Source organism: Cydia pomonella, chromosome 23 (assembly GCF_033807575.1).
Source record: "Cydia pomonella isolate Wapato2018A chromosome 23, ilCydPomo1, whole genome shotgun sequence".
Classification (NCBI taxonomy): domain Eukaryota; kingdom Metazoa; phylum Arthropoda; class Insecta; order Lepidoptera; family Tortricidae; genus Cydia; species Cydia pomonella.
Genome location: NC_084725.1, coordinates 11,075,873 through 11,103,616, shown reverse-complemented (window position 1 = coordinate 11,103,616; position 27,744 = coordinate 11,075,873). Strand labels below are relative to the sequence as shown.

At 39.0% G+C, this 27,744-nt stretch overlaps 3 protein-coding genes across 9 annotated transcripts in view; 2 read left to right on the top strand and 1 right to left on the bottom strand.

The window, feature by feature from the left end:
• Positions 1–27,677, top strand: part of LOC133530640 (uncharacterized) — a 40,391-nt gene extending 12,714 nt beyond the window's left edge. For 4 of the 7 annotated variants that reach the window (XM_061868653.1, XM_061868650.1, XM_061868651.1 and 1 more), the window contains exons 3-6: positions 17,274–17,336; positions 22,717–22,825; positions 23,220–23,402; positions 24,962–27,677. In XM_061868653.1, coding sequence (XP_061724637.1) covers positions 17,274–17,336; positions 22,717–22,825; positions 23,220–23,402; positions 24,962–25,329 — 723 coding nt within the window. In that variant the 3' untranslated portion in view covers positions 25,330–27,677. Of the gene's footprint in view, positions 1–12,535; positions 13,069–17,273; positions 17,337–22,716; positions 22,826–23,219; positions 23,403–24,961 lie in introns of those variants that run through there. The other 3 variants (XM_061868656.1, XM_061868657.1, XM_061868655.1) reach the window with 3 other exon arrangements.
• On the top strand, positions 4,190–6,648 carry LOC133530621 (cytochrome P450 6B5-like). Its single transcript, XM_061868624.1, has one exon. The coding sequence runs from the start codon at positions 4,649–4,651 to the stop codon at positions 6,137–6,139; it is 1,491 nt and encodes a 496-aa protein (XP_061724608.1). The 5' UTR covers positions 4,190–4,648; the 3' UTR covers positions 6,140–6,648.
• LOC133530622 (cytochrome P450 6B5-like) lies at positions 6,511–10,220 on the bottom strand. Its single transcript, XM_061868625.1, has one exon. It carries the CDS (start codon positions 10,182–10,184, stop codon positions 8,697–8,699), a length of 1,488 nt encoding a protein of 495 aa, XP_061724609.1. The 5' UTR covers positions 10,185–10,220; the 3' UTR covers positions 6,511–8,696.
• Positions 27,678–27,744: the final 67 nt, after the last annotated feature.

Below are 27,744 nucleotides of genomic sequence, written 5' to 3'. Positions count from 1 at the left end.
TCGACAGCGCTTGGTGGCCTAAGATAAGGACCCGCTTGGCGGAGGAGCAATGCCCTGTGAACATCAGGAGGGTAATCGACAGTTACCTTGAGGATAGAAAGGTGGAGGTGAGGTATGGGGGCAGGAGGGCAGAAAGGGGAACGGAAAAGGGCTGCGTTCAGGGATCGATAGGCGGGCCCATACTGTGGAACCTCCTCCTCGACCCACTCTTGAGGCGGCTAGAAGAAAGAGGCCATTACGTACAGGCCTTCGCGGACGACGTGCTGATGGTGTTCGACGGTGGGACGGGCCTGGACGTCTCGATAGAAGCAAACGCAGCGCTCTCGCGTGTCCTGGAGTGGGGTGTCAATAATAAGCTGAAGTTTGCACCCAATAAAACAGTAGCCATAACGGTAACAAAGAAGCTTAAATACGACACCCCGGTCCTGGTCATGGGGGGGCGTGACATCGAGATGTCCAGAGAGCTCAAAGTCCTCGGACTGACGATAGACGATCGTCTCACATTCAATCAGCACGTCGTTAGGGTCTGCGGGAAGGCCCTAAATATATACAAGAAGCTTCGAACCGCTGCAAGAGTGAGTTGGGGATTACACCCGGAGGTGATTCGCTCCATATACACCGCAGCAGTAGAGCCAGTCATCACTTACGCAGCCGCGGCGTGGTCACCTGCCGCGGAAAAGATAGGGACCCGCAAGGAGCTGGCGGCGGTGCAAAGGGGATTCGTGCAGAAGCTGTGTGGAGCATACCGCACAGTGTCCCTGGACTCGGCCCTAGTACTGACCGGGATCCTGCCCCTGGACCTCCGCATACAGGAAGCAGCCGAACTGTACAGAGCCAGAAAAGGCATGACCCGAGCGTTGCCTGACGATAGGGAGGTGGAGGTTGCGTCAAGGTACACAGAGTCTCCTCATCCGGCCCTTTGCCAGGAGCTGAGCTTCACGAGCCTTCCGGACCGTGAAGCTCTGGAAAGATATGCGGTGCCGGAAGTGAAAATATATACTGACGGCAGCAAAATTGAGGGCAAAGTCGGAGCCTCCCTTTCCATATGGAAAGGTGAGCGCGAAGACCAAGCCATAAAAATCACCTTAGCCAACTACTGCACCGTGTATCAGGCCGAACTCCTGGCAATACACAGGGCAACCGAGGAGATAAAGAGGAGGGGTGAAGCGAGCTTCGGCATCTTCAGCGACTCGAGAGCTGCTCTCGAGACGCTGACGAACCGGGGCTCGCTCCACCGCCTGGCACTAGAGGCGAGACGCAATCTCCAAGCCGCTTCTGACCAGGGCAAGAATATCCTCTTGTTCTGGGTCAAGGCACACGCAGGACTCGCGGGCAACGAGCGGGCGGACGAGCTGGCGAAAATAGCAGCACTTTCGTCACGGAGGAAGGCGGACTACGACCGGTGCCCCATCTCATTCGCCAAGCGCTTCATACGTGATGAGACGCTTGGCGAATGGGCTGAGAGATACGCGGCGGGTTCGACGGCCTCCGTGACGAAGGTGTTCTTCCCGGATGCGGTGGCCGCATACCGGCTTGTAAGAAAGATTCAGCCGACGGGTGCAGTGACGCAAATAATGACAGGGCATGGTGGGTTCTCCTCGTACTTGCACAGATTCAAGCTCAAGGACAACCCATCATGCATCTGCGAGCCAGATAAAGAGGAGACAGTAGAACACCTTCTGATAGAATGCCCTGTGCATGAATACGCGCGCATCGAGTGTGAGGTCAAGATGGGAACAGAGATACGGAGGGAAACAATATGTAATATAATGAAAAGTAAAAAGGAGAGAGAGATATTTTTAGAATTCTGTACAGAAATAGTTAAAGTTGTAAGGAATAGAAATAAGTAAATAATATTATGTACTCACATATATCTGGTGTATATATTAGGAGATACATAAATAAAAACTGTAAATTAAATATAGCAAATAAAAAACTGTAATATAATATAAACAAGTGTATTAGAATTAAGAAAAATGTAAAAGAATCCAGCAATAAAAAATGTAAATAAAGACTCTGACTTAACCCACGTCAGAGGACCATACCTCCCCCTTGATCCCAGAAGATCCCAGAAATAAATAAATAAAGTAGCTCAATTAGCATAAGGAAATAAATAGACGGCAGTCCCAGCCGTGAACAGAATGAAAGAAGATGAAAGAAAGAAAGAAACGTATGAAGAATAAAAGTGCGAGAAGCAAAATAGCGAGAACTGGAATGAATGCGAAACTTGATTAAATAGGCTCCGATCCATGTGGAGGTAGACAGTAAAAAAAAAAAAAAAAAAAAAAAAAAAAAAAAAAAAAAAAAAAAAAAAAAAAAAAAAAAAAAAAAAAAAAAAAAAAAAAAAAAACATGCTCGCGCGCAGGTTTGGCAGATGCTCTGACGAGGTCAAAGTGACCCTTTTTAGAGCATACTGTCAAAGCTTCTACACAGGGCAACTTTGGACCAACTTCACCAGGAAAGCAATTAACACCCTAAGGGTTCAATATAACGACGCCTTCAGAATCCTGATGAAGTTGCCAAGGTGGTGTAGTGCGTCGAGTATGTTTGCGGAAGCTCGTGTCCCCGATTTCTTTGCCGTAATTCGGTCTAGAGTGGCGTCCTTTTGGAGTAGGCTGCGCAGCTCTGGGAACTGTATCCTAGCCACGATTAGTGAAGATTTGCACAGTCCAATCTGTAGGTTTTGGCTGTCTCTGCATCAGGATGCGAACCGAAAGTAGTTATTTTAGTTTATTTATTTTATTCGAAATTGTAATTACTTTACTTTTTACACTTTTGTGCCATTTTAAATTGTGAATTCTATGTATAACGTTATTTTATATGGGTGCTTGCCTGAAATAAAATCAATTTATTTATTTATTTATATTATGTAATTAATTTATATATGTATTTATAACGATAATTTGTGTAGTTTATAAAAGTATTATATATATTACCTATTAGTTTGTATACTGGCTTAGTAGTATTTAATTTTGGAATATATTTTTTCACACTGCACCCACCTTAGCAAATTTCTGTTTGGCCCAGTGGTAGAGAATGCCTCAAGGCATTAAGTCCGCCTATTATACGTTATACTTGTACTTGTGCAATAAAGTTTAAATAATAATAATAAAATGTAAGGAGCAGTATGCACTTTTCACACGTTTGTATTAGGCCGTGCTGCATGGCACGATTGTCCCTTGGATCGTACTAACCAGCGGTTCTTAACTTTATTCCTTCCAAGGACCGTAGGAAATCAAGTACAAGTCCATGGACCACTTAAAAAACAACATAAAAAACAACAACAATACATTTCAGACCATTTATTTTAGTATTGCAAATACAAAAAAGTACGCTAATGTAAGGTTGGTGCTTCATCGTAACTAAATTGGTGATATTTGGGCTGATGTTACTACTACTACTAAGTTGCACTCACAAATTGAATTCCATTTGTAATCTGTTTCTGTATTTTTTTTAAATATATACAAGAGAAGAAAATGCATTTTTACAGAGGTACCTATGTGGTTTTCTCGTTATGTTAGCTGTGCTTAGTAAGCGTAGTGATTACGAGATTTTTAGTAGTTAAATGGTACATAGGTGAGACTGTGGTGTCCCCAGAGGTCCGCAGACCATAGGTTAAGAGACGCTGTACTAAGCCATCTTTTCCCCTTTCCTTTTTGGGGATGGTCACAAGAAAAAAATTGCTTTTCGGGATTCTCGTGGTTAGGGTATGAGATAAGCTTTGTATGACTCAAGGAGCAATCGAGAGAGAGGATCCTACTACGCCTATGCGTCCTCATGGCTCAGTTACGGGATAATTATTTGGGGAAACAGTACTGACATAAATGATCTATTTGTTCTTCAAAAAAGTGCGTACGAATACTAGCCTACACTAAAGTCTCCAACAATTGTAGACCCTACTTTATAAAATACAAAATTTTGACGATTTATAACATCAATTTACATTTTAGAAATCTGCAGATTTGTCAGGAAATACTTGGAATTCTTTCCAAAAATTGGCGACCGTCCTCGACGTTTTGAAAGTAGATTTAAGAATAACCTGGCGCCACCGACAAGTTCTGTACTAAAGCTACATAAATTTTGAATCAAAATTTATAATAAAATCCGCGACGTCATTAAATTGCAAATATCAGAAACGCTATTCAATAAGCAGTTGAAGGAATTTTTAATAAATAAGTGCTATTATAAGCTTAATGATGTTTTGAATGATAAAATTGTAATTATCTTGTAGTTTAGTGTATTTATTAGACATGTCTCATTTTCAATTATTAATTTAAGCTTGAAATTAACATTATATAGGTATTGATATTCTTGACATAAACTGTAACAATTAATGTAAGATTTAAGATAATTAATGTAAGTTTTAAGATAATTTCCGTGCCCTATCAGGGCCCATGTGAAACAGATTATTATGTTACACCTGTGTACCTACCATGGATGCAATAAATATATGAATATGAGCCAAGCGGCATCGCGTGAGATTAAAGTGCATGCTCACTGTATTTACTCCCCCCACTTTCATTAAGAAATGCTCAAGTTCCTACTTCTATAAATTATATGCAATCTAAACGCGTAGTTAGTTGACGTTCGGTACCCGCCTAGGAACACTGATATAAAATTATCACTTTCCTCGTTATTCTTGTAAACAATGTACTCGATAATATTACTTATTGTTGTTTTCGCGTTAACCTTCCTATATCTCAGAGGCAAATACAATGAAAACTATTGGAGGAAACGCGGCGTCGCTTTCTACGACAAAAATAAAGTTTTCGGAATTTTCTGGGACTTTCTCACCACCGACAAAGCTGTGTTTGAAATCCTCAGTGAAATATACAAGAAATACGAAAATGAGCCTGCCGTGGGCATCGGTTCGCTAATGACACCGAGTCTCTACATCATGGACCCGCAGAACGTCCAGCACGTCATGCATACGGATTTCCAATCCTTCAGCTACAGAGGACCCCTAATAAATGAAGGCGATGTGCTAGGAGACAACGTGCTTTTCATGAATGGACCTAGGTGGAAGTTGATGCGACAGAAATTAACACCATTTTTCACTGCGGCTAAATTACGTAATATGTACCATATTTTGGACAAAACTGCGCAAGATTTCGTGGAGCATTTGAAGCAGAATCCACAGAAGTTGAAAGGAAACGGGTTTGACAGGGCCAGTGAGTTCTGTTCCGCAGCCATCGCGGCAGCAATCTTCGGGATTAGGACGGATTTTTCCTTCGAGTCACCGTTTCTGAAGATGGCTAGAGACGCTTTTACACTCAGTTGGTTTACTCACCTTAGATATGCGGTCGCTAATTTAAGTGATTCAATAAGCAAAGCTGTGGGTTTGAAGTTCTTTAAAGAACAGGAACCTTTCTTCATTGGCGTCGTGAAACAGATGTTTAGAGCTGCAGAAAAAGATGAAATTAAGAAGCATTACTTTACCGATATCTGCTTGAGTCTGCGGAAGTCTGGAGTTATGAAGGATATAGAAACGGGCGAAGAATTGGAGCCCACTGACGAGATTCTTGCTGCCCAAGGTTTCTTCTTCTACATTGCCGGGGTCGAACCAACAGCCAGCGCCCTGTTTGGTGCTCTCACTGAGCTTGGAAAACACCCAGAAATCCAAAGGAAACTGCAGAAGGAAATCGATGAAACTCTCGAAAAACACGGCAAACTCACTTACGAGGTCATCTCTGAGATGAAGTACTTAGATCAAGTTTTTAGTGAAACTCTAAGAATACAGACGCCTGTAGGCTTCATAAACAGAATATGTACAAACGATTCAGTGCTCCCAGTTGGTAACATCAAAGTGTCTAAAGGCACAAAGTTGTACATACCTATTTTCGACTTTCATTTTGACCCTAAGTACTTCCCAGAGCCTGAGAAGTTTGATCCGGAGAGGTTTTCTTCAGAAAATAAGAGTAGTAGTGAGATGGCTTACTTGCCGTTCGGGAAGGGTGCGCGGGTGTGCATCGGGATGCGGTACGCGCGGCTGCAGGTGCTGGCGGGGCTGCTCCACCTGCTGCAGCACTTCCGCGTTCTGTCCCACCGCGACCCAGCCGCGAGGAAGTATGCCAAGGGACAGTTCCAGATGAGACGGACCGATTACGATATTGAGCTCATCCTTAGACAGACAGAATAAGCTTTGGCTACACCTAATTATGGGTCGAATAATGATTGTTCGAATTTGTTAGTGTACTCTAACCATAAGTGGCTTTCCATCATAAAAGGGTCCTTTTGTTCCATGTGCATAAGGACCCCTTTCATCAGAAAAAGACCCTTCGTTGATGGAAAGCCACTTAAAGTGTTTGTTGTTTTTTCCTGGTCAGACAAAGTTTTGCTAACTTTATAGGTATAATATAAATAATTCAGCATATATAGGTACGTCCCACTGCTGGGCACAGGCCTCCTCTCATGCGCGAGAGGTTTCGGGAGGTGAGTGTCGAAAGTCTTTAAATTATTTCTGAGGAACAATATTTGCAAGGGGTAAAAGGTTATTCAACAAAACATTGCTTTCAAAACGAATCATTATTTATGTAATTTCTTGAAAGTGTTTATCATGGTTCTGCAATGCATTGAAAGTTGGAGACGAATTCGTTATTATATCACAAGATGTAAAAAATAAATACTCATATTACCTAGTTAAACTGTTTTTGTTTTTTATTATACAATGATTTAGACGCTATATTTCTTATAAGTATATTATATAGCTACCCACAACACAAGCGTCACTGAGTTGTGGATAATTCGATTTGTAGGTATATGATGTTAATGTTCTCTTCGGTAATATTTAACTAGGTATTTATTTCATATAAACATCCATGTAGCAGAAATCGTCTTATCAATATGCAAGTACAGTTATCGGTGACACATTTCTAGTCGTATTTAACCTATGAAATGACCAAATGACCCATGTCTTACATTATAAATATATTAGGTAGGTACTTACATAGTTATATAAAGTAGTTGATAAATGTATCCTTCCGTAATCAGTAAGTACAGTGACACCAACTAATATGTAGTTATTTTTCAAATCATGAGCGTTGCGAAGGTTTCAAAGCACGATTAAACAAAGTTTGCCACCGAGCCGAAACACAAAAAATTTCACCACACCAAAGCAAGTAAAATACTAATTGTTTAATATCAAACAAAATCAAGTCATTATCATTCAAAATCATCATTTAGAAGTCTATACTACTAGCTAACATAAGGAAACAACTCAAAATTTGTATCTGATTACTTTGCTCACATGTGGATAAAATGCAACTTTCTCATTCGTTTTCGAACTATCAAGAGGGCCTTTACCAGTTGGTGTGGTAAAAAATAATTATGCTTAAAAATACAGTTTTTTAATCCGTCGCTTGCTTGGGTATCAATAAAACCCTCGTAAAACAAATAAATGTCTCACCACACCAACTCGTAAAGGCTCTAAAACCCTCGAAGGTTAACACTAGCTGCTTGACATAATTCTCTGGGTGCATGCCCTAGAAGTATATTGAGAAAATTTTGCTTAAATTGCAGTGAAAATATTAATGAAACAAAATAATTCCAGCCGCAATGTAACAACACATAAAAGCTACGAGATACGAGCTTTTTAAAGTAACTGTCAACGCTCGTGTAATGTCATGTTATTCCTCGTAGTGTTTGCAGTACATTGCTGGTCGGTAACATTACGGGGTCTCGATTAAGTGTAACTTAAAAAAACTTCTTAGTTAATGACTAAACGGATTAATTCTATATCTGATTTAATTTATCGTCTGTATTTGATTTACACACTGTATAAACAAATGCCTCTTGTCATCTAACAACCATGAATATAGGTATTTTAAATAATTTTTAAGAAAAAAAACCGACTTCAATGAGGTAGAACGGTGAAAGAAAGATTATTGTTGATTTTGGATTTCATACAATGAAATTAAAAAGACTGGTAAATTACCCGCAATAGGGTACTCGATTATATTTAAAATAAATTATTTCACACCATACATGAAATAATATTAAAAATGGCTATAAGTTTGCTTAAAAGAGTTGAGAAGTACCCTCAATTCCTCATGGAATCCATCATCAAAACTCTAGCTTGACAAAAATGTACCTTGAAAACCTAACTGCTTCACAAACATGCGAAGAGAACAAATTGCCAAACGTGAACTATGCGGCATTGAAAAGTTCCATTCTGTTCATCATCAGCAGTTTCGCTTCATCAAATGTCACTTCTACAAATGTAAATGCTTGATTTGATGATGAAAATACTAAGATCACTATATGCCTCATGGATCCCATCATCAGAACTGAGTTTTGACAAAAATGGGACCAATCTATATATATATAGATTAAAACAAAAAAATAATTTTCAAAATCGGTTCAGAAATGACGGAGTTATGAAGTAACAAACATTAAAAAAAAAAAACAAAAAAAAACATACACACCGAATTGATAACCTCCTGCTTTTGAAATCTTGAAGTCGGTTAAAAAGAAACTTTAATGTAACATGTGTATTGTGTACAATATTGTAACATACCAAATTAGTGAATTAGTCTAATTAGGCTGTAAATAAGCAATTTTTGGCTAAACAGTCAGATTTTGTAACTTGGCGATAAATTTAATGTATGGAACTTTAATAAATAAATAAATAATATTATACAACACCCTCAATCAGTGCATTCCCTTCAAAGATCCATCCGTTGGTATCCTTGCTCTACCTATATGTCTCTCGGTATCAGTTCAATATCGGTATCGATCTGTCTTAACTGGAACTGTCCCTTCGCGTACTTCCTCTTGGCGGGGGTGCGGTGGGCCAGCACGCGGTAGTGCCGCAGCAGGTGCAACAGCCCCGTCAGCACCTGCAGCCGTGCGTACCGCATCCCTATACAAATCCGCGCTCCCTTTCCGAACGGCAAGTAAGCCACCTCACTACCCGTCCTCTTCTCCGCAGAAAACCTATCCGGATCAAACTTCTCAGGCTCAGGGAAGAATTTTGGGTTGTAATGCATGCTGAATACAGGGATGTATATCTTCGTGCCTGATGACACTTTTATGTTCCCAACGGGAAGCACTGAATCGCTAACACATTTTCTGCCTATGAAGCCTATAGGCGCATGCATTCTTAAAGCTTCACTTAAGACTTGATCAAGGTATTTCATCTCGGAGATTACATCGTACGTGATGATTCCATTATGCTTCTCAAAAGTTTCGTCGATTTCTTTCTGCAATTTCTCTAGGATTTCCGGGTTTTTGCCCAGCTCGATAAGCGCCCCAAACAGACCGCTGGCGGTCGGCTCGACGCCAGCGATGAAGTAGAAGAATCCTTGGGCAGCGAGGAGCTCGTCTGACGGTTCAAGTTCCTGGCCCGTCTCATCGTCTTTCATAGTCCCTGCTTTCTGTAGACTCACGCAAATATCAGCGAAGTCGTGCTTTTTAACATTATCATTTTCCCTAGCTCTTAACACTTGTTTTATTGCATCAATGAAAAGTGGTTCTTGCTCTTTAAACAACTTCAAACCTATACTTCGGCTCAACGTTTCGCTGGTATTCAGGACCGCGAACCTAAGGTTAGTTCGCCAGTTAACTCTCACTGCGTCTCTTGCCATCTTTAAGAATGGTGACTTGAATGTAGATTCCGTACCGATGCCGAACACAGCGGCTGCGATGGCTGCACTGCAAAACTCGTTCATTGTATCAAATCCATTACCTTTCAAATTCTCTGGATTCTCCTTTAAATATGCCACGAAATCTTGCGCACTTTTGTCTATAATATAAAACATGTTTTTGAGTTTAGTCGCAGTGAAGAGCGGCGACATTTTCTGTCGCATCAGCTTCCATCTTGGACCATTCATAAAGAGCAGGTTATCAGCCAACAGATCGCCTTTGTTTATGGTTACACCTCTATGGTTGAAGGATTGGGAGTCGGTCTGCGTTATATGCTGGACGTTTTGTGGGTCGATCACGAAGAGGCTCGGAGTCATGAGAGATCCGATTCCAACAGCAGGCTCGTTTTCGTATTTGGTGTAAAGATCGCTGAGAACCTCAAACAAGGCCTTCTCGGTGGTGAGAAAGTCCCAGAAAATGCCGAGAACTTTGTTCTTCTCGTAGAAAGTTACACCGCGTTTTCTCCAATAATTCTCATTGTATTGGCCTGTTAGATAGATAAAGATGAGACCGATGATAACGAGAAGTAATATAGGAAACATTGTAGCCGCGGAACGACCGATCGTGTACTAATTGTGCGTTGCAGCATAATTCTATTTATACGACTATTTATTTTGTTCTTTATCATTAAGTGATTAAGTATGTGATACCTACTAATAGTCTCTAGAAATACGGTTGTCTCTCTGTAATTTGAAAGATGACATGACAGATTCAGGTTTGAATTAAGCGCAAACAATCTGTTACCTGATTGTTGGTTTTCTTAGTTTGACATTCCGAAGAGTTAACCCTTTTCTAGGCCGCAATATTCAATAAGGTTTTCCGAAAAAATATGTACCTATTCTAATTAATCCAGCTTTGGTGATTTATTTGAAAACAACAACAACAGCAACAAAGTCACATTTCCCGAAAGTGCAATTTAATTTGACCTTTTATCGGAATGCTTAAGTTGAAATTCGATTATTCGTATTATGTCTTGAAAAGGGTTAAGTACTTTTTGAGAAAACTATGAATATGACTTTTGATGTTCTTTTTTTTTCAATTGTCTTTAGATACTATTAGTTACATTTCGTCAATTGTAATCTCATCTTATCTTGATGCCAAACATTCAAAACTTCGGTTTTTTTGTAGTTTGTCCTCACTCATTCCATTATTGTTATTGGTCAATTCTAATTAACGTTCGGCCAACATTGGACGATGATAATGTCTAAAAACATTAAGTCCGCCTTTTGTAGTAATGTTGCAATAAGTTAAAAATAAACCAATAAACAAAATACAGGCTAAAGGTCACAGATAACTGATTCCACAATGTGGAGCAAGTTACGAAATGTTGTGTCCATGACTTCACCTTATAAAACAAAGTCCCCCGCTGCGTCTGTCTGTTTGTAAGTTCGCTATAAACTCAAAAACTACTGAACGGATTTTCATGCGCTTTTCAGCTATCAATAGAGTGATTTTTGAGGAAGGTTTAGGTGTAATTTAATAAGGTTTTATGTAACCCGTGCGAAGAAGATTCCATTCGTCTGCTGGTTTCGACGATGGCGATGGCTGTGCCGTTTAAGCGAAAATATTTTTAAATGTAGTTTATTTTGTGCCGCGGTGACAGTTTAAATACCTACTACATTCAAAGACTCTTGCAAAATGAATACAGTTTGCAAAATTCAAAAGACTATCGCGTCCAAATCTCAAGCGAACGTGTTGACCTAGCCAGAAATAACTCGGGCATCGAACTCCGAACGTTTCGTAGCGACCCCTATACAACAGACGCTAAGATAACCATCTGAGGAATACGATACTGACCGTCTTAGATTTTTTAAAATTTATTATAGTAATAAGTCTGGCAAACCCAATTTGTCAGTAAATGAGAAAAAAAAGGTTCTTTTGGTGCTAGTACTAGCGTAATAGTTTCTAGTGCCATCTGAATGTCTACGCAGTCTTTGAATACTTCGGTCATATTACAAGAAAAGACGGTGGCAACCTCGAAAAGCTGATTATGACCGACAAAGTAGATGGGAAGAGGCCTGGACGTAGACGCAGTCCAGTACGTAGGTGTTACCAGATCCGCACCGCTCTTGACTTCACAGTTCACATGGCTCTCCACACCGCCAGAGACACACAGTTGGAGACCCTCAATATTGAGGAATACGACGCAAGGAGTAGAGTAAAACACAGATAGTAATTCTCCCTATCTACTTATGTCCGAAATGAAACAGTCCCTGACCAAACTATAGATGTTTGCCAAGACTTTGGGATGATTTTAATTGCGATAATTGATTAAATTACTTCAGATACTAAACAGACGCCGCATTATTAACCGTTTTTCTGTGTGACTTATCACCGAACCATGACCGAATTTTCTTCTTTTTGCATTTTTTCGAGAACGATTACTTCTTCTGCTTTGTACAACGAGATTTGAAGCCACGATTTTTGACCACCACACTATTGTTATTGCTAATTACAGCTATTGGTTGATTCCCGTACGTCTCCTCTCATCTCCGCCTCAGTGGATAGGCAGTCTAACCGTGACCACCAGTTGCCTTACGGCGACCCCACACTAGCGTCTTTTGAGGCCGGCGTCTATTCAGCGCTATGGAATGAATATGGCGTCGCTGCGCAGCCTCAGTTGCGCCAACGTTGCGTCGAGCAGCTCCATACAGTTGACTAGCAAAGTGGCCCTTACATGCTTGTAGTTGGGGTGATCAGTGGGCTAGATGCTTGCCAAGATTTTAAGATGAATTGGATGTCTTCAATTCCTAACATTATTTCTATCGCCGTGTGGTATTTGGCAACCAATATATTAATTTCCTTTCGCCCGAGTACTTTTTTGGAACCATTGACTTAGATTAAAGCCAAGAGAATCTAGCGGCATTATCTTATATTATCCCACAGTTGTCATTTATAAGTGTCGCGATTGAAACGTATGGAGGAAATAAATTAGTGTTCAGTGAGGTAAAGAAAGAAAAGTACATTGAGCTGATCCCATAAGTGTAGTTTTTTTCAAAGTTGATACGGGACTTTTAAAATTTGTCCGCAGGCGTATTATGCATGGTTTTGTCCACGTGAAATCAGTGTCTCTTTCTAACTCCACGCGATTAAAAGAGAAAAACCATCGCACAAAAGTGTTAACGAATAAACGTGTAAACAAAAAGGAAGGAATCGAAAAATCCGTAGCTCAGTTGGTCAAGAGCGATCGGACCTGCGTTCCGAAAGGTCGCAAGTTCGGGTCTTGCCGGAAGCGTTGATTTTTTCCATGTTTCCTTGAATATATAAATTTAAAGTGAAAACGAGATGGATATGATACCGGATGAACGAGAGGAAACCATCATCGCTGAACTCCTAGCGATCCTTCGGAAGAAAAGAGAGCTGGTGTTAGAGAGGATGGAAGACAGTGCTTTAAGTAGTTCGAGAACTGTGCAAAGCAACAAACACGTATGTTAACGGCACCAATCAAGGGAAAATTTTGAGTATTTTTGATGTTTCACCGACACCTGCATTTCCTATTCGTCCTTTATGTTTTCTATGTATTGAATGAAAGTTACTGCAATTGGTTTCAATATTATTAACAAATTAAAACTATTATTTTTGCTCTGGTTATGGGATGTAATGGCGCCATTAATTTTTAAACTAACAAACATCAATGAAAAATTATCTTCTTTGGCTCTTTCTTATGGTAAAATGCTGCCAGCGATTAAAAACTGGTGGTAAATACTTGTTTTACAGGATTTGTCTATACCATCCCATTACTGGTTCCAGTCCCATTAGTCACCATCAGCGTTTATTATATATATATATATGCATATTATATGATTTTCACTAAATTAAATAATAAATAATAAAACTTTAAATATTGATTATTAAAGTGCACGCCACTCAAACAATGCACATCGTTCTTATCTAAAGACGCAACTCATGCAAACACAACAAAAGCTGGTTCTGTGCGAATCGTGTCAAGCACTTAAGTTGCGCGAAGGTTAAAACTGGTTTATCTACCAGAGTAAGCGTAGGAGTTGAAAATAGAGTTCCGGTTGCTCTGGTTATAATATTAGCGGAAAATCGTTGAGCATTAGACTTTTTGTTTGTCGCGATATCTATTGTCGAGAGACTGTTGTTGTTGTTGTACTGAGAGTTCCGCTACTCGTTGTTAGATGTCGACTACGAAAATAATAAGAATAAGCGTTTTGGTACCAAAACTGATGTATGGAGTGACCACTTTATGTACTTCTTATTTCTCTATGTTCATAGTAAAAGTTGCTCAGTATGACCTAAACGTTAATAGGTCTCTTTCTTTGCCTTTCGTTCTGTGACACACTGTTTATGCGACCCACATGACATCAGCTATCGGAGACTATGACATCCTGAACACGTCATCTACGGATTAAACATAGGATATGGACTTTAAGCTTTGTTTTTCTTGCGTTTATCATGCTCTTGAACCTTTATGGATACCGTATGATATGACAATTACTTCTGACTCGGCTGTACATAAATATTACGACGCTGCAATTAGATTTTGGAGTGATCCTCACACTAACGTCTCCCGATGGTCGGCGTCCAGTCAACTCTATGACAGCTGCTCGAACGTTGGCGCAACTGCGCAGCGACGCCATATTCCATAGCGCTGAATAGACGCCAAGAGACGCTAGTGTGGGGTGGCCGTAAGGCAACTGGCGGTCACGGTAAGACTGCCTATCCACTGAGGCGGAGATGAGAGGAGACGTACAGGAATCAAAATTTAAATAAATAAAATAAAATAAAAACTAAGAAAATAGCAATAGTGTGGTGGTCAAAAATCCTGGCTTAAAATCTCGCTGTACAGAGCAGAAGAAATAATCGTTCTCGAATAAAATGCAAAAAGAAGAAAATTCGGTCAAGATCCTTATCAGACATAGAAAAACGGTTAACAATAGCGTGTGGGGTCTCTCTTACGAGTACCATACCCTGAATCTAACCGAGAGTACCTTCGCAGCGCTTTGTACCTACATCTTTTTACTAAGAAGAGAAGACTTTTTGAAATAACTCAAAAACGACTGGATCGATCTTGTTCGCTATAGTTTTCATTAAAAGCTCAAGCTTCATCAAGCTTTTGTTTCACGATTTTTTTTTTCATATTTTTTGTACTTATGGTTAGCGGACCCATGTTTTTTTTGAGTGATTAGTTCCGAAAATAATCTTTATGAAAAAATGGCTTTAGGAGACCCTTATTCGTTTTGAAGGACATATCCAACGATATCCCACGCCATTGGGTACAAACACAAAAAAAAAAACATTTTTTTTTATGGGAGGTACCCTAAAAAAACTTTTTGTAGTTTTTTTACCGTTCTGTCCCCATTCATGATTTATGTACCCATACCAAATTACAGCTTTCTAGCACTAATGATCACGAAGTAAAGCCGCGGACGGACGGACGGACATGGCGGAACTATAAGGGTTTCTGGATGACTACGAAACCCTAACAAGTATCAGGATGGATGACAACGTGTGCCTTGACTCCTATTGTCATGTTGTTAACATGACATGTTGAATTTGACAAATTTGCGCGCTATCGTGGATGACACGAATATATCAATATATTATTTATGTTAGGCCCCCAGATCTGTCAACTGTTGACAGTTGGGTTTCTGTTAGACCAATAAGAACTTTCAACACCGACATTGGCGAATTCACCCTGTGCAAATTGGCAGCGAGTAAAAGCCAGATGGAAAAGAAAAAAAGGACTTGGGGCTTCCTGTTCGAGCGCCATTTTGATAGTCACGTCTCGTAATTAATTCCTTTATTTTTGCTCATTAATATCGTGTAAAGTGTAATATCGATAGCTTATTATACAGTAAACTAATGTGGTAGTATGAAGTGAATGGAGACTTAATCTTAAAACGCGTTTAACTTCCATTTCGGAGTCAACGGCCGTAGTCCAGCTATCGCTTTACAAGAGCTGATAAAATCACCGTACACTGTCTTGTACTAACCGTACAATTTTAGTCGTATTTAAAGCTCCTAATACCTTGATACTAGCGCAATAGTCCCACTGGACTGAAGCTATAATTTTAAAAGAATAAATGAATAAGATGACTTGATCTTCATTCAGTTTTACATGACAGGCTTGGTCTTAGCGCTTATTAACGTATATTAGTATCCAATAACTGCGTGTTATTTACTAAGACGCCTGCCATGAACGCGGTGGCCTGAATTCTGCGAATAAAATCTTGTTGTCGCTTGTAAATCAGGCGGCTTGGCAACATGCGCCATCTATTCTTCCATCACTAGCATCGCTTCAAAACCAGTTTAATTGCTATCTTATGATTGGTAATAACTACATGTAATTGGGGGTAAACTAATACTGGTTTTTTCAGATAAATGCTTGATAAATTGTAGAGAGAAGCCCTGGAGTTGCGCCAAGAACGCTGTCAAACGAAATATCATAAATGCATTAGACTTTGAACTTTAGTTATTAATTGATAGAGTTTTAAATCAAATGGATGCCAACGATGCTGCTGCTATGCAAAGAAAAGCGTTGGTTAATTAAAGCAATATATCTGGGGAGACCGAGCTTTGCTTGGAAAACACATAAAAACTCAAAAATGCACATTTTCCTAGAGATAAGACCTAGCTAGGTCGATTTTTCGCCACCGAAATCCTCCATAGAGCAAATTTCGTCGATATCATTAGAGCCGTTTCTGAGATTCCTGAAATATATAATTCATAATCATTTATTTGCACATAAAAAGGGTTTACATAAAAGGTGTTACAAAAGTTACATGTGCAGCATATAAATATATATATACAAAAATTGCTCGTTTAAAGGTATAATAATATAAGATAGTGTTAGAGTCAGGCTAAGCTTACTCTGTAGCGTGTTCAATAGCACAGAGTGTGGAAGTGTTACCATAAACCTCAAACTTCTAATAAATTCTGACGTTTAAAATTACACTTGCACACTCTGTGCTATTGAACAAGCTGCAGGGTTAGCTTAACCTGACTTTAGACCCGTAGTCGCTCATGGAATCAAAGATATACTCTGCTCTTCTTCAATAAGAGAGGGGTTTTTGCCCTTTATTTATAATTAATCTATGTTAAACTAGCCACCAAATGTGCGAGCGCAGGATGCGGTACAGAGCATTACGGCCCAAAGAATCTGGAATTTCCTGGATTCAACGGGCATTAGTACTGAACTTTAAAGGGCCGTCACTGCTTGGTCGACGTGGAACTCAAATACAAATACAGATACAGATACAGATACAAATACAGATACAGATACAGATACAGATACAGATACAGATACAGATACAGATACAGATACAGATACAGATACAGATACAGATACAGATACAGATACAGATACAGATACAGATACAGATACAGATACAGATACAGATACAGATACAGATACAGATACAGATACAGATACAGATACAGATACAGATACAGATACAGATACAGATACAGATACAGATACAAATACAAAAAAAAAAATATAACACCAGTTTTCATATCATTAGGTACATACTCAAAATAATTATTACACATTTAACACATTTTAATTAGTACATTTAATTCAATGGCTCACAATACACCTAATAATTATTATAAAATGTGCGAGCTCTAGTAATATATAAACTATTTATGTATTTTATATACAGAACGATGGAGAGTACGCCCGGAGCGGCACAGTCCCCATTTTACCCTCCCTGGACAAAGACATAGTAAGGACAAACCAATCTAGGTTCCCAGGCGGGAGATCTAGATCTAGCCTAGACTTCGATTTTGTGGTTTGACTCATCGCTAGAATGTTTTAAGCCCCATTAGGGTTCAAGAATTTGCATGCAATTTTCGTTTCAATGCGTTATTTGGATTTGGTCAATCGACTGAATTCATTGTACAGTCAGCATCAATAGTAGCAGATGAAACAACGCGCCAAAAGTATCTGATATTCCGGATAACTTTTCTAAATTAATATAAATCTCTAAAATTTATGTTCATAAGTATATCTTTTACAGTCTTAATTGTTCTACATATAGAACCATCACATTTTGTTAAGCTGTTACAGAGTTTTTGGACCCGGGTACGTCCTTAAACTACGTCCACAAGAGAGGTATGGGCATTGTGAATTCATTGTCATCTCGCTCTGTGTGGTAGGGCACAGCACAGCGGATGTCATTCCAGATCTAGAGCAGAGCCCAACCTCCACCTTACAGAAAATCTCAGCCAAATAACACTAGACCCTACTCATAGTGTTGTGTTCCTGCCGGTGAGTAACGAGCTCAACGAGGGGAGGCAGGGGGTTAGGGTCGGCAATGCGCATGTAACTCCTCTGGAGTTGCAGGCGTACATAGGCTACGGATACTGCTTACCATCAGGCGGGCCGTATGCTTGTTTGCCACTGACGTAGTATAAAAAAAAAAGAATGGTAGAAACTTTTGACACCTTGTTTGATCCGTTAATTTCGATGCTGACTGTAGTCTAAGTATAGTTATGTAGCAATGTATCTGTCGGCGAGACCGATCGTAAGATCAGGTAGATCGTAAAGGGGCCCACTAATTACCAGTTCGCCGGACGATATCGGCCTGTCAGTTACTCGCAAAAGCTGACAATCACGAATAACTGGCCGATATCGTCCGGCGAACTGGTAATCAGTTATATAGTTAATAGATAGGTAGAATAGAATAGGTTAGTTAGGTTGTTTTAGATGCCCCAAGGACAAAGCTTCCAGAAATAGGAGCCCTACCGTCGACACAGGGAACGAACCAACATTTTCAAGTTTTTCGATATGCCTAATCTTACGATCTCCCTGAACTTACGATAGGCCGCTGACAGATCGACTGAATTCATTGTACTTTGTAGTTAGCAATGTATCTGTTGGTGATCGATAAGATCAGGCAGATCGTAATGTTCCTGTGTAATATTTTGACGGTATTACTCGCGTAGCGGGGCGCCGCCGTCGGCTCAGGGAACGAGACAAATATTTTCACGATATGCATGAACTTCACGATCTGCGTGATATTACGATCGGTCGCCGAATGCGATTGAATTCATTGTACTCTGTTGTATCTGTCGGCGCCCGATCGTAAGACCAGGCAGATTGTAATGTTCCTGTGTAATGTTTTGACGGTAAATATTAGTTACGTAGCGAGGATCCGTCGACTCAGGAAATCAGACAAATATTTTCACGTTTCGATATGACTAGGAATTTTACGATCTTCATGATCTTACGATCAGTTGCAGACATATCGAATATTGTGTGCAAGTTCTTGAACAGCCTGAATAGGGCTTTTAATTAACGCTAGAGCCCGTCTAAGCTAACTTTGCAACGACTTCAATTAAAACACAGTGTGGGAGTGTAATTATAATCGTAATATTTACATTAATGATGCCATTGCCATACTTTGTCATTGAAAATTGCATGCAGAGTTAGCTTGGTCCGGTTCTAAACATACATGTGTAAATAAAGCATTTAGATGGATTAGGTTTTTTTTTTTCATTTTGTGTGAAAGATTGGCTTTTCTCTGAACTATATTTTCAATGTTTGAGTTTTTTGACATTCTCGTGTTTTCGTGTTTTTCTGTTGATAGGGAATATCATTATAATTCATATTTCGCGCGCAACTTATCTTGGGTCAGTCTATAAAAATCTCATTCCCCTGGGCATACCTATTCGCAAATTCCCAGGAAAATTCTGTTTTGTTATCATCTCATTTGTGGTGAATGCAACTCGTGCCAAGTTCCGTCTACAGCCGAAACAGCTAAGCGGAATCTCCTGGGAATTTACTAATAGGTAATATATCTAGCCAGGGGAATGAGAATCCAGGGGAATGAAAGTAAAATGACCTACCCTAGCAACGGCTGCAAGGAGAAACTTTGTTAAATAAAAATTGTCAATTTGCGGTGTTAAGATCGTAAATTTTATAATGTAAGTAGTTTGTAATCGTTCGCAATTTCCCGCTATGAAAAATAATTTGTGATAATAATCACAAAACAAAACTAATAAGTAAAAGTTTTAATGAGTAAAAAACGGATAGACAGACGTACATGACGAAACTATAAGTTAATATATTTACTGCCATCTTTCGACTCATGATTAAAACTTTTAGAACGCCATTTTACTTTGATCCTTATTCTTTCACTGATATGTGTTAAATTTAAATTTGTTATATCAATCAAAATGTGGCGTCATCTAGTAGATCAATGGCCAAAGGTATGGCGGCATTGTTTCGAGCGATGGCTTTAGCCGATGCCCGGTAAGATGGCAGCACTTTTTGATATTGTTAACAAATTTAAATTTAACACATATCAGTGAAAGAATAAGGATCAAATTTAAATGGCGTTCTAAAAGTTTTAATCATGTGTCGAAAGATGGCAGTAAATTTACTGTGACAATCCACCTCAATTTTAAATTTTCTCTGGTCTTAGTCTCTGTACTTAGCATAGGAGCACTGCGCGACAGTATACCACGGGAGTTAGACTAACAGTTATTTTCTAACTGTATTAAGAAGGACGGGTGGTCTAACTCGCGCGACATACTGCCGAGGTGCATTGCATTCATTGCCTTTTAAAATGAAACTAGTTTCTTATCGATATGATTATAGGGTTCATTCGAGTTTGCTTTGTATCTCAAGGCATTAAATATCGATACGGACAAAGTGACAAAATTATGTATACACTACCTTAACATATAGGCAATAAGGTCGTGTGAACATATTGTACAGTACATGACTTGACAAAACTTTATGTATCATCTAAGTATTGAAAGTCATCATTAATCGTGTTTTATTAAGATTTGTGTTATAATAATAATTGTCGTTCTTATCTGTGCAAGTGCAAGTTCAAGAGATGTTTAATTGCATTCTGATTCACTGTGATTTATGATTTATTTACGCTATTGCATTTATTTACCAGAAAGCATAGGTATAGTAAAAATATACGGTGCAGTTTTTTAAGTTGCATATTTCTCATCGACTTAAGAGGCAAGACCGGTGGACATTTCTCCATACAAACTTAGGTACAGTGACGCCTGAAAACATCGACACGATTGAAGTGCCAAAAACATGTATACACGACCTTATGGCCCACGTATTAGAGTAGTGTACACGTATTTTTGACACTTTGTCCGTATTGATATTTTCAGACGTGACCGTACTCGACTGTTTCCTCTATGGTTTTGACCTTAGAGCCAGGAAACCAATTAATTTATTCAGGGGTCCGGTTTTTAAAATGAAAAGACCATCGCGATCCGTTTCTACTTGAGTTTATTATATAAGCAAATGAAATATACAGCGCAAAATAAGGTCTGTCCGGACGTGGGTCGCGGCCCAGATTGAACCGTAAACTGTAACCGTCCGCTACGGTTTACGGTTCAATTGTAATGGTTAACGGTCAATTGAAATTAACATTCGGCCAACACTGGATCGCGGTTTGCCGTTTGGTCATGACCACCAGTGATCCCTGCCCTATATCAGCGTGACGGAGATATTCACCTAAAATTCTCAAATCTGAGAAGAAGTTAGAGCCAGGACACCAGTTAGTTTTTTCTGGGTCCAGTTTTAAAAATGAAAAGAGTATCGCAATCCGTTTCTATACTTAAGTTTATTAAATAAGCAAATGAAATATACAGCGCAAAATAAGGTCTGTCCGGATCTGGATCGCGGCAGTGTTAACCATTACAATTGAACCGTAAACTGTAACCGGTTACAGTTTACTGTTCAATTTGTAATGGAAAATGGACAATTGCATCGGGTGCCATATTGATGGAGTATGCGTAAATAATATCAGCTACGCCGACGATATGGTGCTGCTGAGTGCCTCTCCCTGTGGGCTCACTAAACTGATAGGTGTCTGTGAGCGGTACGCTAATAGTCACGGTTTAAAGTATAACGTTAGAAAGAGCGAATGTATGGTCTTTAGGGTTAGAAACAAATGCCCATGCGATGTCCCACCTATAAAATTAAACGGGGAGGTACTCACTGTAGTGTCACAATTTAAATATCTCGGACATATTGTGACTTCTGACCTTAAAGACGATACAGACATTGAACGCGAACGAAGAGCATTGTCTATTAGAGCCAATATGATCGCCCGTAGGTTCGCTAAATGCTCTAATCAGGTCAAGGTCACTCTCTTCAGGGCGTACTGTACTTCCCTATATACTAGCGGCCTATGGGCGGACTACACAGTAAGACGGTACAATTCTCTTCGTGTACAGTTCAATAACGCTTTCAGGGTGCTGATGGGGCTGCCGCGATACTGTAGTGCATCAGGGATGTTTGCCGAGGCGCGGGTGGACTGTTTCCACGCGACTATGCGCAAGCGTTGTACATCCCTGGTGCGCCGGATCCGCGCCAGTACCAACAGCATTCTGAGAATGATATCTGAACGGGTAGATTGTGTATATCTCAACCGCTGTTGTAGTTTGCACCTGAACCGGGATGTGAAATATCTACACTGACATCCTGACAACTGTATAGAATAGCAAAATTGTATGAAGTGACATTTTATCAAATTTGACATCTGTATTAATTAATAGCGATATTGAATGAAACATTTTAAAATTAATTTTATTTCTATTTATTTTTATTTGATCGAATTTTGTTTTTATTGTATTTTGTTTGATTTAGTTTCACTTCTTTTCAATTTCAATTAATTTATTTATTCTTAATCATCATAAGATATTGACATTCCCATTATTGTGTATAGTACTAATCATATATTTTAAGATATACATTTTTTACTAACAATAATTGATCTCAGTTGGTCTCTCAATAAATGAAATTTATTAACGTTTCCGACAACAGTGGATCGCGGTTCGCCGTTTGCAGCGATTTTGACAGCCTAGACATTGCGGGTGCTATTTTAAACGTCAAACTTCTATGAAATTATAACGATTACTTAACACTTGCACAAGCTGGGCTATCAAAATCGCTGCCAACTTAGCTTGGTCTGACTAGCTTATGCTCTTAAAGTTAAAAAATTGAATGTCGTACCTACTGTAATTATTTGACGACCGATCTGGCTGGCCTAGTGAGTCAATCTTTAAACTTAAAAGTACATATTGATTCAATGTTAATGTATTCTGCCTCCGTGGTGGTTACAGGAAAACCTGGAGAACGCCCCAATGCTGAGCAAGGAGGTGGATCTGAACAAGATCTTCACGCCGGCGCCTGATGCGGAGGAGCATCTCATCAAGAAGGATCGGAAGTTTGGTCAGTACTACATCTTCTTAGGATACTCTGTGTTGGCAGTTATTTGCATTTATCCCTTAACTTCTTAAGAGGAAACATTATTGGTGATTTTTCAATACAAACGTCCTCGACATTTTCGCCTCTGGATTTATGCACTAGATGAATATTATTTTTATATGAGTTAAATAAATGTGTCTGTACGTTTTGCTTTTTTGATATTCTTTTATTATAAGAACTTGGTTACTTTAAAAAGCGCTAAAACGGCCAAATAAATGCGCCGTAAATAGACGCCTAGCATACAAAATCGGAAACAATAAATGCAAAAATTAAAACGGTTAAAACACAGATCTTTCACATTCAGTTCCCAAAATGTTCATGTTAAACACGATATTCATTTAATCAATCAAAATTCCAGAGAAAACCTTCGCCTCCTCAGCGTTTTACGTGCCCGGTGTCCACCCCACGGTCAAAGAGCAGATGGACCTGGCCCGTGCCATATCGAGGAGCCTGAGCGACCAGAGCAACCATATGAGTCGCGGACAGAGCATGTATGTGAACCGGAAGAAACGGTCCGTCAAATGGGTGCATGAGGGCAGAGGTAAGATTGATCTGTCTAGAATATGTAACCTAGGTGTCAGATACCCTGATACCGCTGGAGTGACGCTGTCCTAAAAGACCTGTCGGCCCTCGGAGTACCAACTGGCCTGAAGTGGCGCAGGATAGGGCAGAGTGGCGATTTTTTGTGTCAGAGGCTATGATCCTTTTTGGGTCACGAGCCAGTGAAGTAAGTAAGTAAAGTTATATACCTAGTATTATTCTATTCAAATAACTTGGGTACGATGACTGTCATCTCCATATTCTCCATATAAGTTATCAAAACGATTTGTTTTTTAACGCGATTTATTTTCTATGGGCATAGACACGTACAAACCTTTCCATACAAACGTAGTCCCAATTTTCCTCTTTGGAAAATTATTAAAAATATTTTGGCACAATATCGGTCAAAAACGGTCGTCCCCCTTACTAATTAACATTGAACTGGCCTGAAGTGGCGCAGGATAGGGCAGAGTGTCAATTTTTTGTGTCAGAGGCTATGATCCTTTTTGGGTCACGAGCCAGTGAAGTAAGTAAGTAAAGTGAGAATGCAATGCTGTTGTGGAATTATCAAGTTATATACCTAGTATTATTCTATTCAAATAGCTTGGGTATGATGACTGTCATCTCCATATTCTCCATACAAGTTATCAAAACGATTTGTTTTTTAACGCGATTTATTTTATATGGGCATAGACACGTACAAACCTTTCCATACAAACGTAGTCCCAATTTTCCTCTTTGGAAAATTATTAAAAATATTTTGGCACAATATCGGTCAAAAACGGTCGTCCCCTTTACTAATTAACATTACAATGAATCAGTCTCCTTTAATATACTTTTGCTGACTTTAAATTAATTGATAGGTGTAAAACATTAAGTCTGTCAAGCCATTCCCGTCAGTATAGAAAAAAGCGGCAAATCTTAAAAATGTAGGCTCGGGTGTTCGTCCCATAGAAAATTTGAATTTCGCGCCTTTTTCTACTGACAAAGTTATTTGACCGGCTATATATTTTTTTATACTACGTCGGTAGCAAACAAGCATACGGCCCGTCTGATGGTAAGCAGTATCCGTAGCCTATGTACGCCTGCAACTCCAGAGGAGTTACATGCGCGTTGCCGACCCCCTGCCGCCCCTCGTTGAGCTCTGGCAACCTTACTCACCGGCAGGAACACAACACTATGAGTAGGGTCTAGTGTTATTTGGCTGCGATTTTCTGTAAGGTGGAGATACTTCCCCAGTTCCAGTCCAGATCTAGAGCAGAGGCTCTAGATCTGGAATGACATCCGCTGTGCTGTGCCCTACCACACAGAGCGAGATGACTTTCACAATGCCCATACCTCTCTTGTGGACGTAGTTCAACCACCAACCAGCTATATCAACCAGCTTATGCCTAATATAGGTACTTCTACGCCGATAGAGGCAGTATATGACGCACTTATTGTAATTTGACCATCTTTGCACCATATTCTAAGAAAGATACATTTGTATTTATATTTTTAAAACACTATCCGATAATTTGATTAGTGTGAACCAACCTAACGGTCAATATTGCTTTCCAGGTCGCAACACAACGAATCTATCCACCACACCAACGCCAGTCCCAACACACGACACGCCCTACCGCCCGCCGTCCAGTCTCCGCAACCAGAAGACCTACCCTAAATCCGCGCTGAAGCACCCTCTGCCCAAAATGGAGCCGTTCCCAGTGTCTCCGCCAACGATTATCGTGCAAAACCAGGAGATTCCTATTCCTATGGCTCCGACGAAGTTGAATGATGTGTACGCGGCGCCCGTAAGTCCTCGCTTGCCGTTGGTGTCAGGCCCGAATTTCAACGTGGCGCCGCGCGGGTGGGGAGAGATGAAGGATTACTACAGACCTGTTGCGCTCGATGTAGCTGGTGCAGCTCCGCGTTATTCGGATTTTTAGTTGGTAGCTCTGTTTATTTTTAACTCTGCTATTTTCTAGGTACGAAAATGACAGTTCGGTTTGCGAAATTACTGGAGTCCACGCTAAGTTTTCATGCCAAGTCGCTAATGGTTCTTTAACAACAAGGTAATAAAGTAATTAGCACCCGGTTTTACTTAAAGTATACTTGAGCTAACTAAACAATCTTCATACTAGTTACTTTTCAATATTTTAATTTCTTAGTTTTCTTAGTACCTATTCCAACTTTTCAATTCATAGTCTGTTGTTAAATTAGATAAATGATTTAACCTAAAGAAGCAATTTCATAGTCAATACGATTTTTATCGAAAACAAATATTTACATACTAACGAATTGATATTATCCCAGACTCACCAAGTATCATAACTAGTTGTTTTATACTCCTATATGGATGGAATGTGCTTCGCCGCATTTTTGTATTCGTAAAGATAAAGTTTTATTACCAATTACCAACCCTAAATAGCCGAAAGGGATAGTGCCATACATTAGAAAGGGACAGCATGATTCGTCCCTGAATCGCTGTCAAACTTCGGTTTTGTAGGAAGTTTCTTTTCTATACGGTAGTACTATTACTTATTCTGTGGAAATAGTAAACTCTTTTTTGGACAAAAACACTTAATAAAAGTAACTTACGATTAAGACGAGTTTCGTACAAAGGTGAACTTATCCCTTTCAGGGATCTCTTCCAGTTAACCTTTGAGTAGTTAGCGTGTTAAGTCTACCCAATTGATTTCATATTCAATTTGAAAAAATGACAGATCCGTTGGACGCTTGAAGGATTTAAAAACTGGAGTCGCCTTTAAGAGCTTACCCCTCTGTCGAAAACCTCGGCCAATGGTCATATGTATTGTATGGACTGACGTTTATCTGACATGACTTTTTGTATGTAACGTAGAAATTACACACAAGGCGTCTCCATTTGTTAAATCCTAGGTTGGACTAATTGAGGCAACTGTAATTTAAGTACCTACCTGGAATATAAAAGCGAGCTTAGAGTTAACTAAACTTTTGACATGCGATCAACCGTTACCAAATAAGTTATGTTTTTATTTTAGATTGTACGAGTACTTTTAAATAATTAAATGACGAAGTTTTTATAATTATAATTTAAACTTATTATTTATTTATTTCATTATAAAACGATAACATATCAACGAAAAAAAACGTCTTAACAGATAATCTGTGCCTTTTTGAAAGAGTTTGCTAGTAAGATGTTTCTTAAAGTTTGATTATTCTATATATTATGGTATGTATGTATGAGTGATCTGTTTTTCAGATGATAACGAATCTGAGAACTCCAAAGTCAATAAAAACTAGTCATAAATATGATTAAATAATAATAAATTGAGCTAAATGTGTACGATATAAGATTATTACATTAGTTATTTCAGTATTTAAAAATGCTTCATCGTGTTATATTTATAAACATATTTTATTAAATTTTTGCCCTCTAAAATAAAATCCGCATTTACTGTTGTGTTTTTTTTTGTTATAGTTCATATTATACACAGAGAATATAATTATAGTGACAATTAAGGCAAGGGCTATAACCGGAAATCGAAGTTAGTCAATTGCGGGCATTTTTCTATGTCACTCTAATTACGTCTCAGTAAAAGTAAAAGAGATCCCCGCAATTTGCGAATTTCGGTTTTCGCGGTAGGCCCCCAGAGCTCACCGGCTGCTTGTGCATTAACGTGCGCGCATGCTAAAATGTTAGCCATGCCCGCACGTCACGCGCTTTGCCGTCTCTTATAGCATCTGGGGGCCTACCGCGAAAACCGAAATTCGCAAATTGCGGGGATTTTTCTCTTTTACTTTTACAGAGACGTAATTAGAGTCACATAGAAAAATGCCCGCAATTGACGAACTTTGATTTCCGATTTTCCCTGTATTTCAACGCGCACGCGCACCTGTCTATACCTTTACAGTTTATTAATTTAGATACATATTATACCTAGTCATTTTATAAATATACTACTGAAAGTTTCTTAAATCAGTTTTTGACTAAAACTAATTACCTACGTACTTTTTAGTATTTAAGTGATTTAATATGTTTTTTTTTATATTTGTTTTTGTATATCAGTACTAGGTAAATTTTTTATTAACTTGCCTTAAAATATTTTGATGCGTATACGTAAGAATATTTAAAAGTTAACATCGTATGATATGTTTATTGTAAGTATTATTGTTGTTGTCACCATTAAAATAGTTTATTAATTTTATATATCTATCTACCGAAAATAAAACATAAATAAATAAATAAGTACTATAATTGTATTGGATTTGTTGTGATTGTGATACTTTGTTAGTGAATAAATGATAAAACAACCATATTTTTTTTCTTAAATAGTAAATAAGTCAACCAACGCAAACAAAATACTCACGTATTAATACAG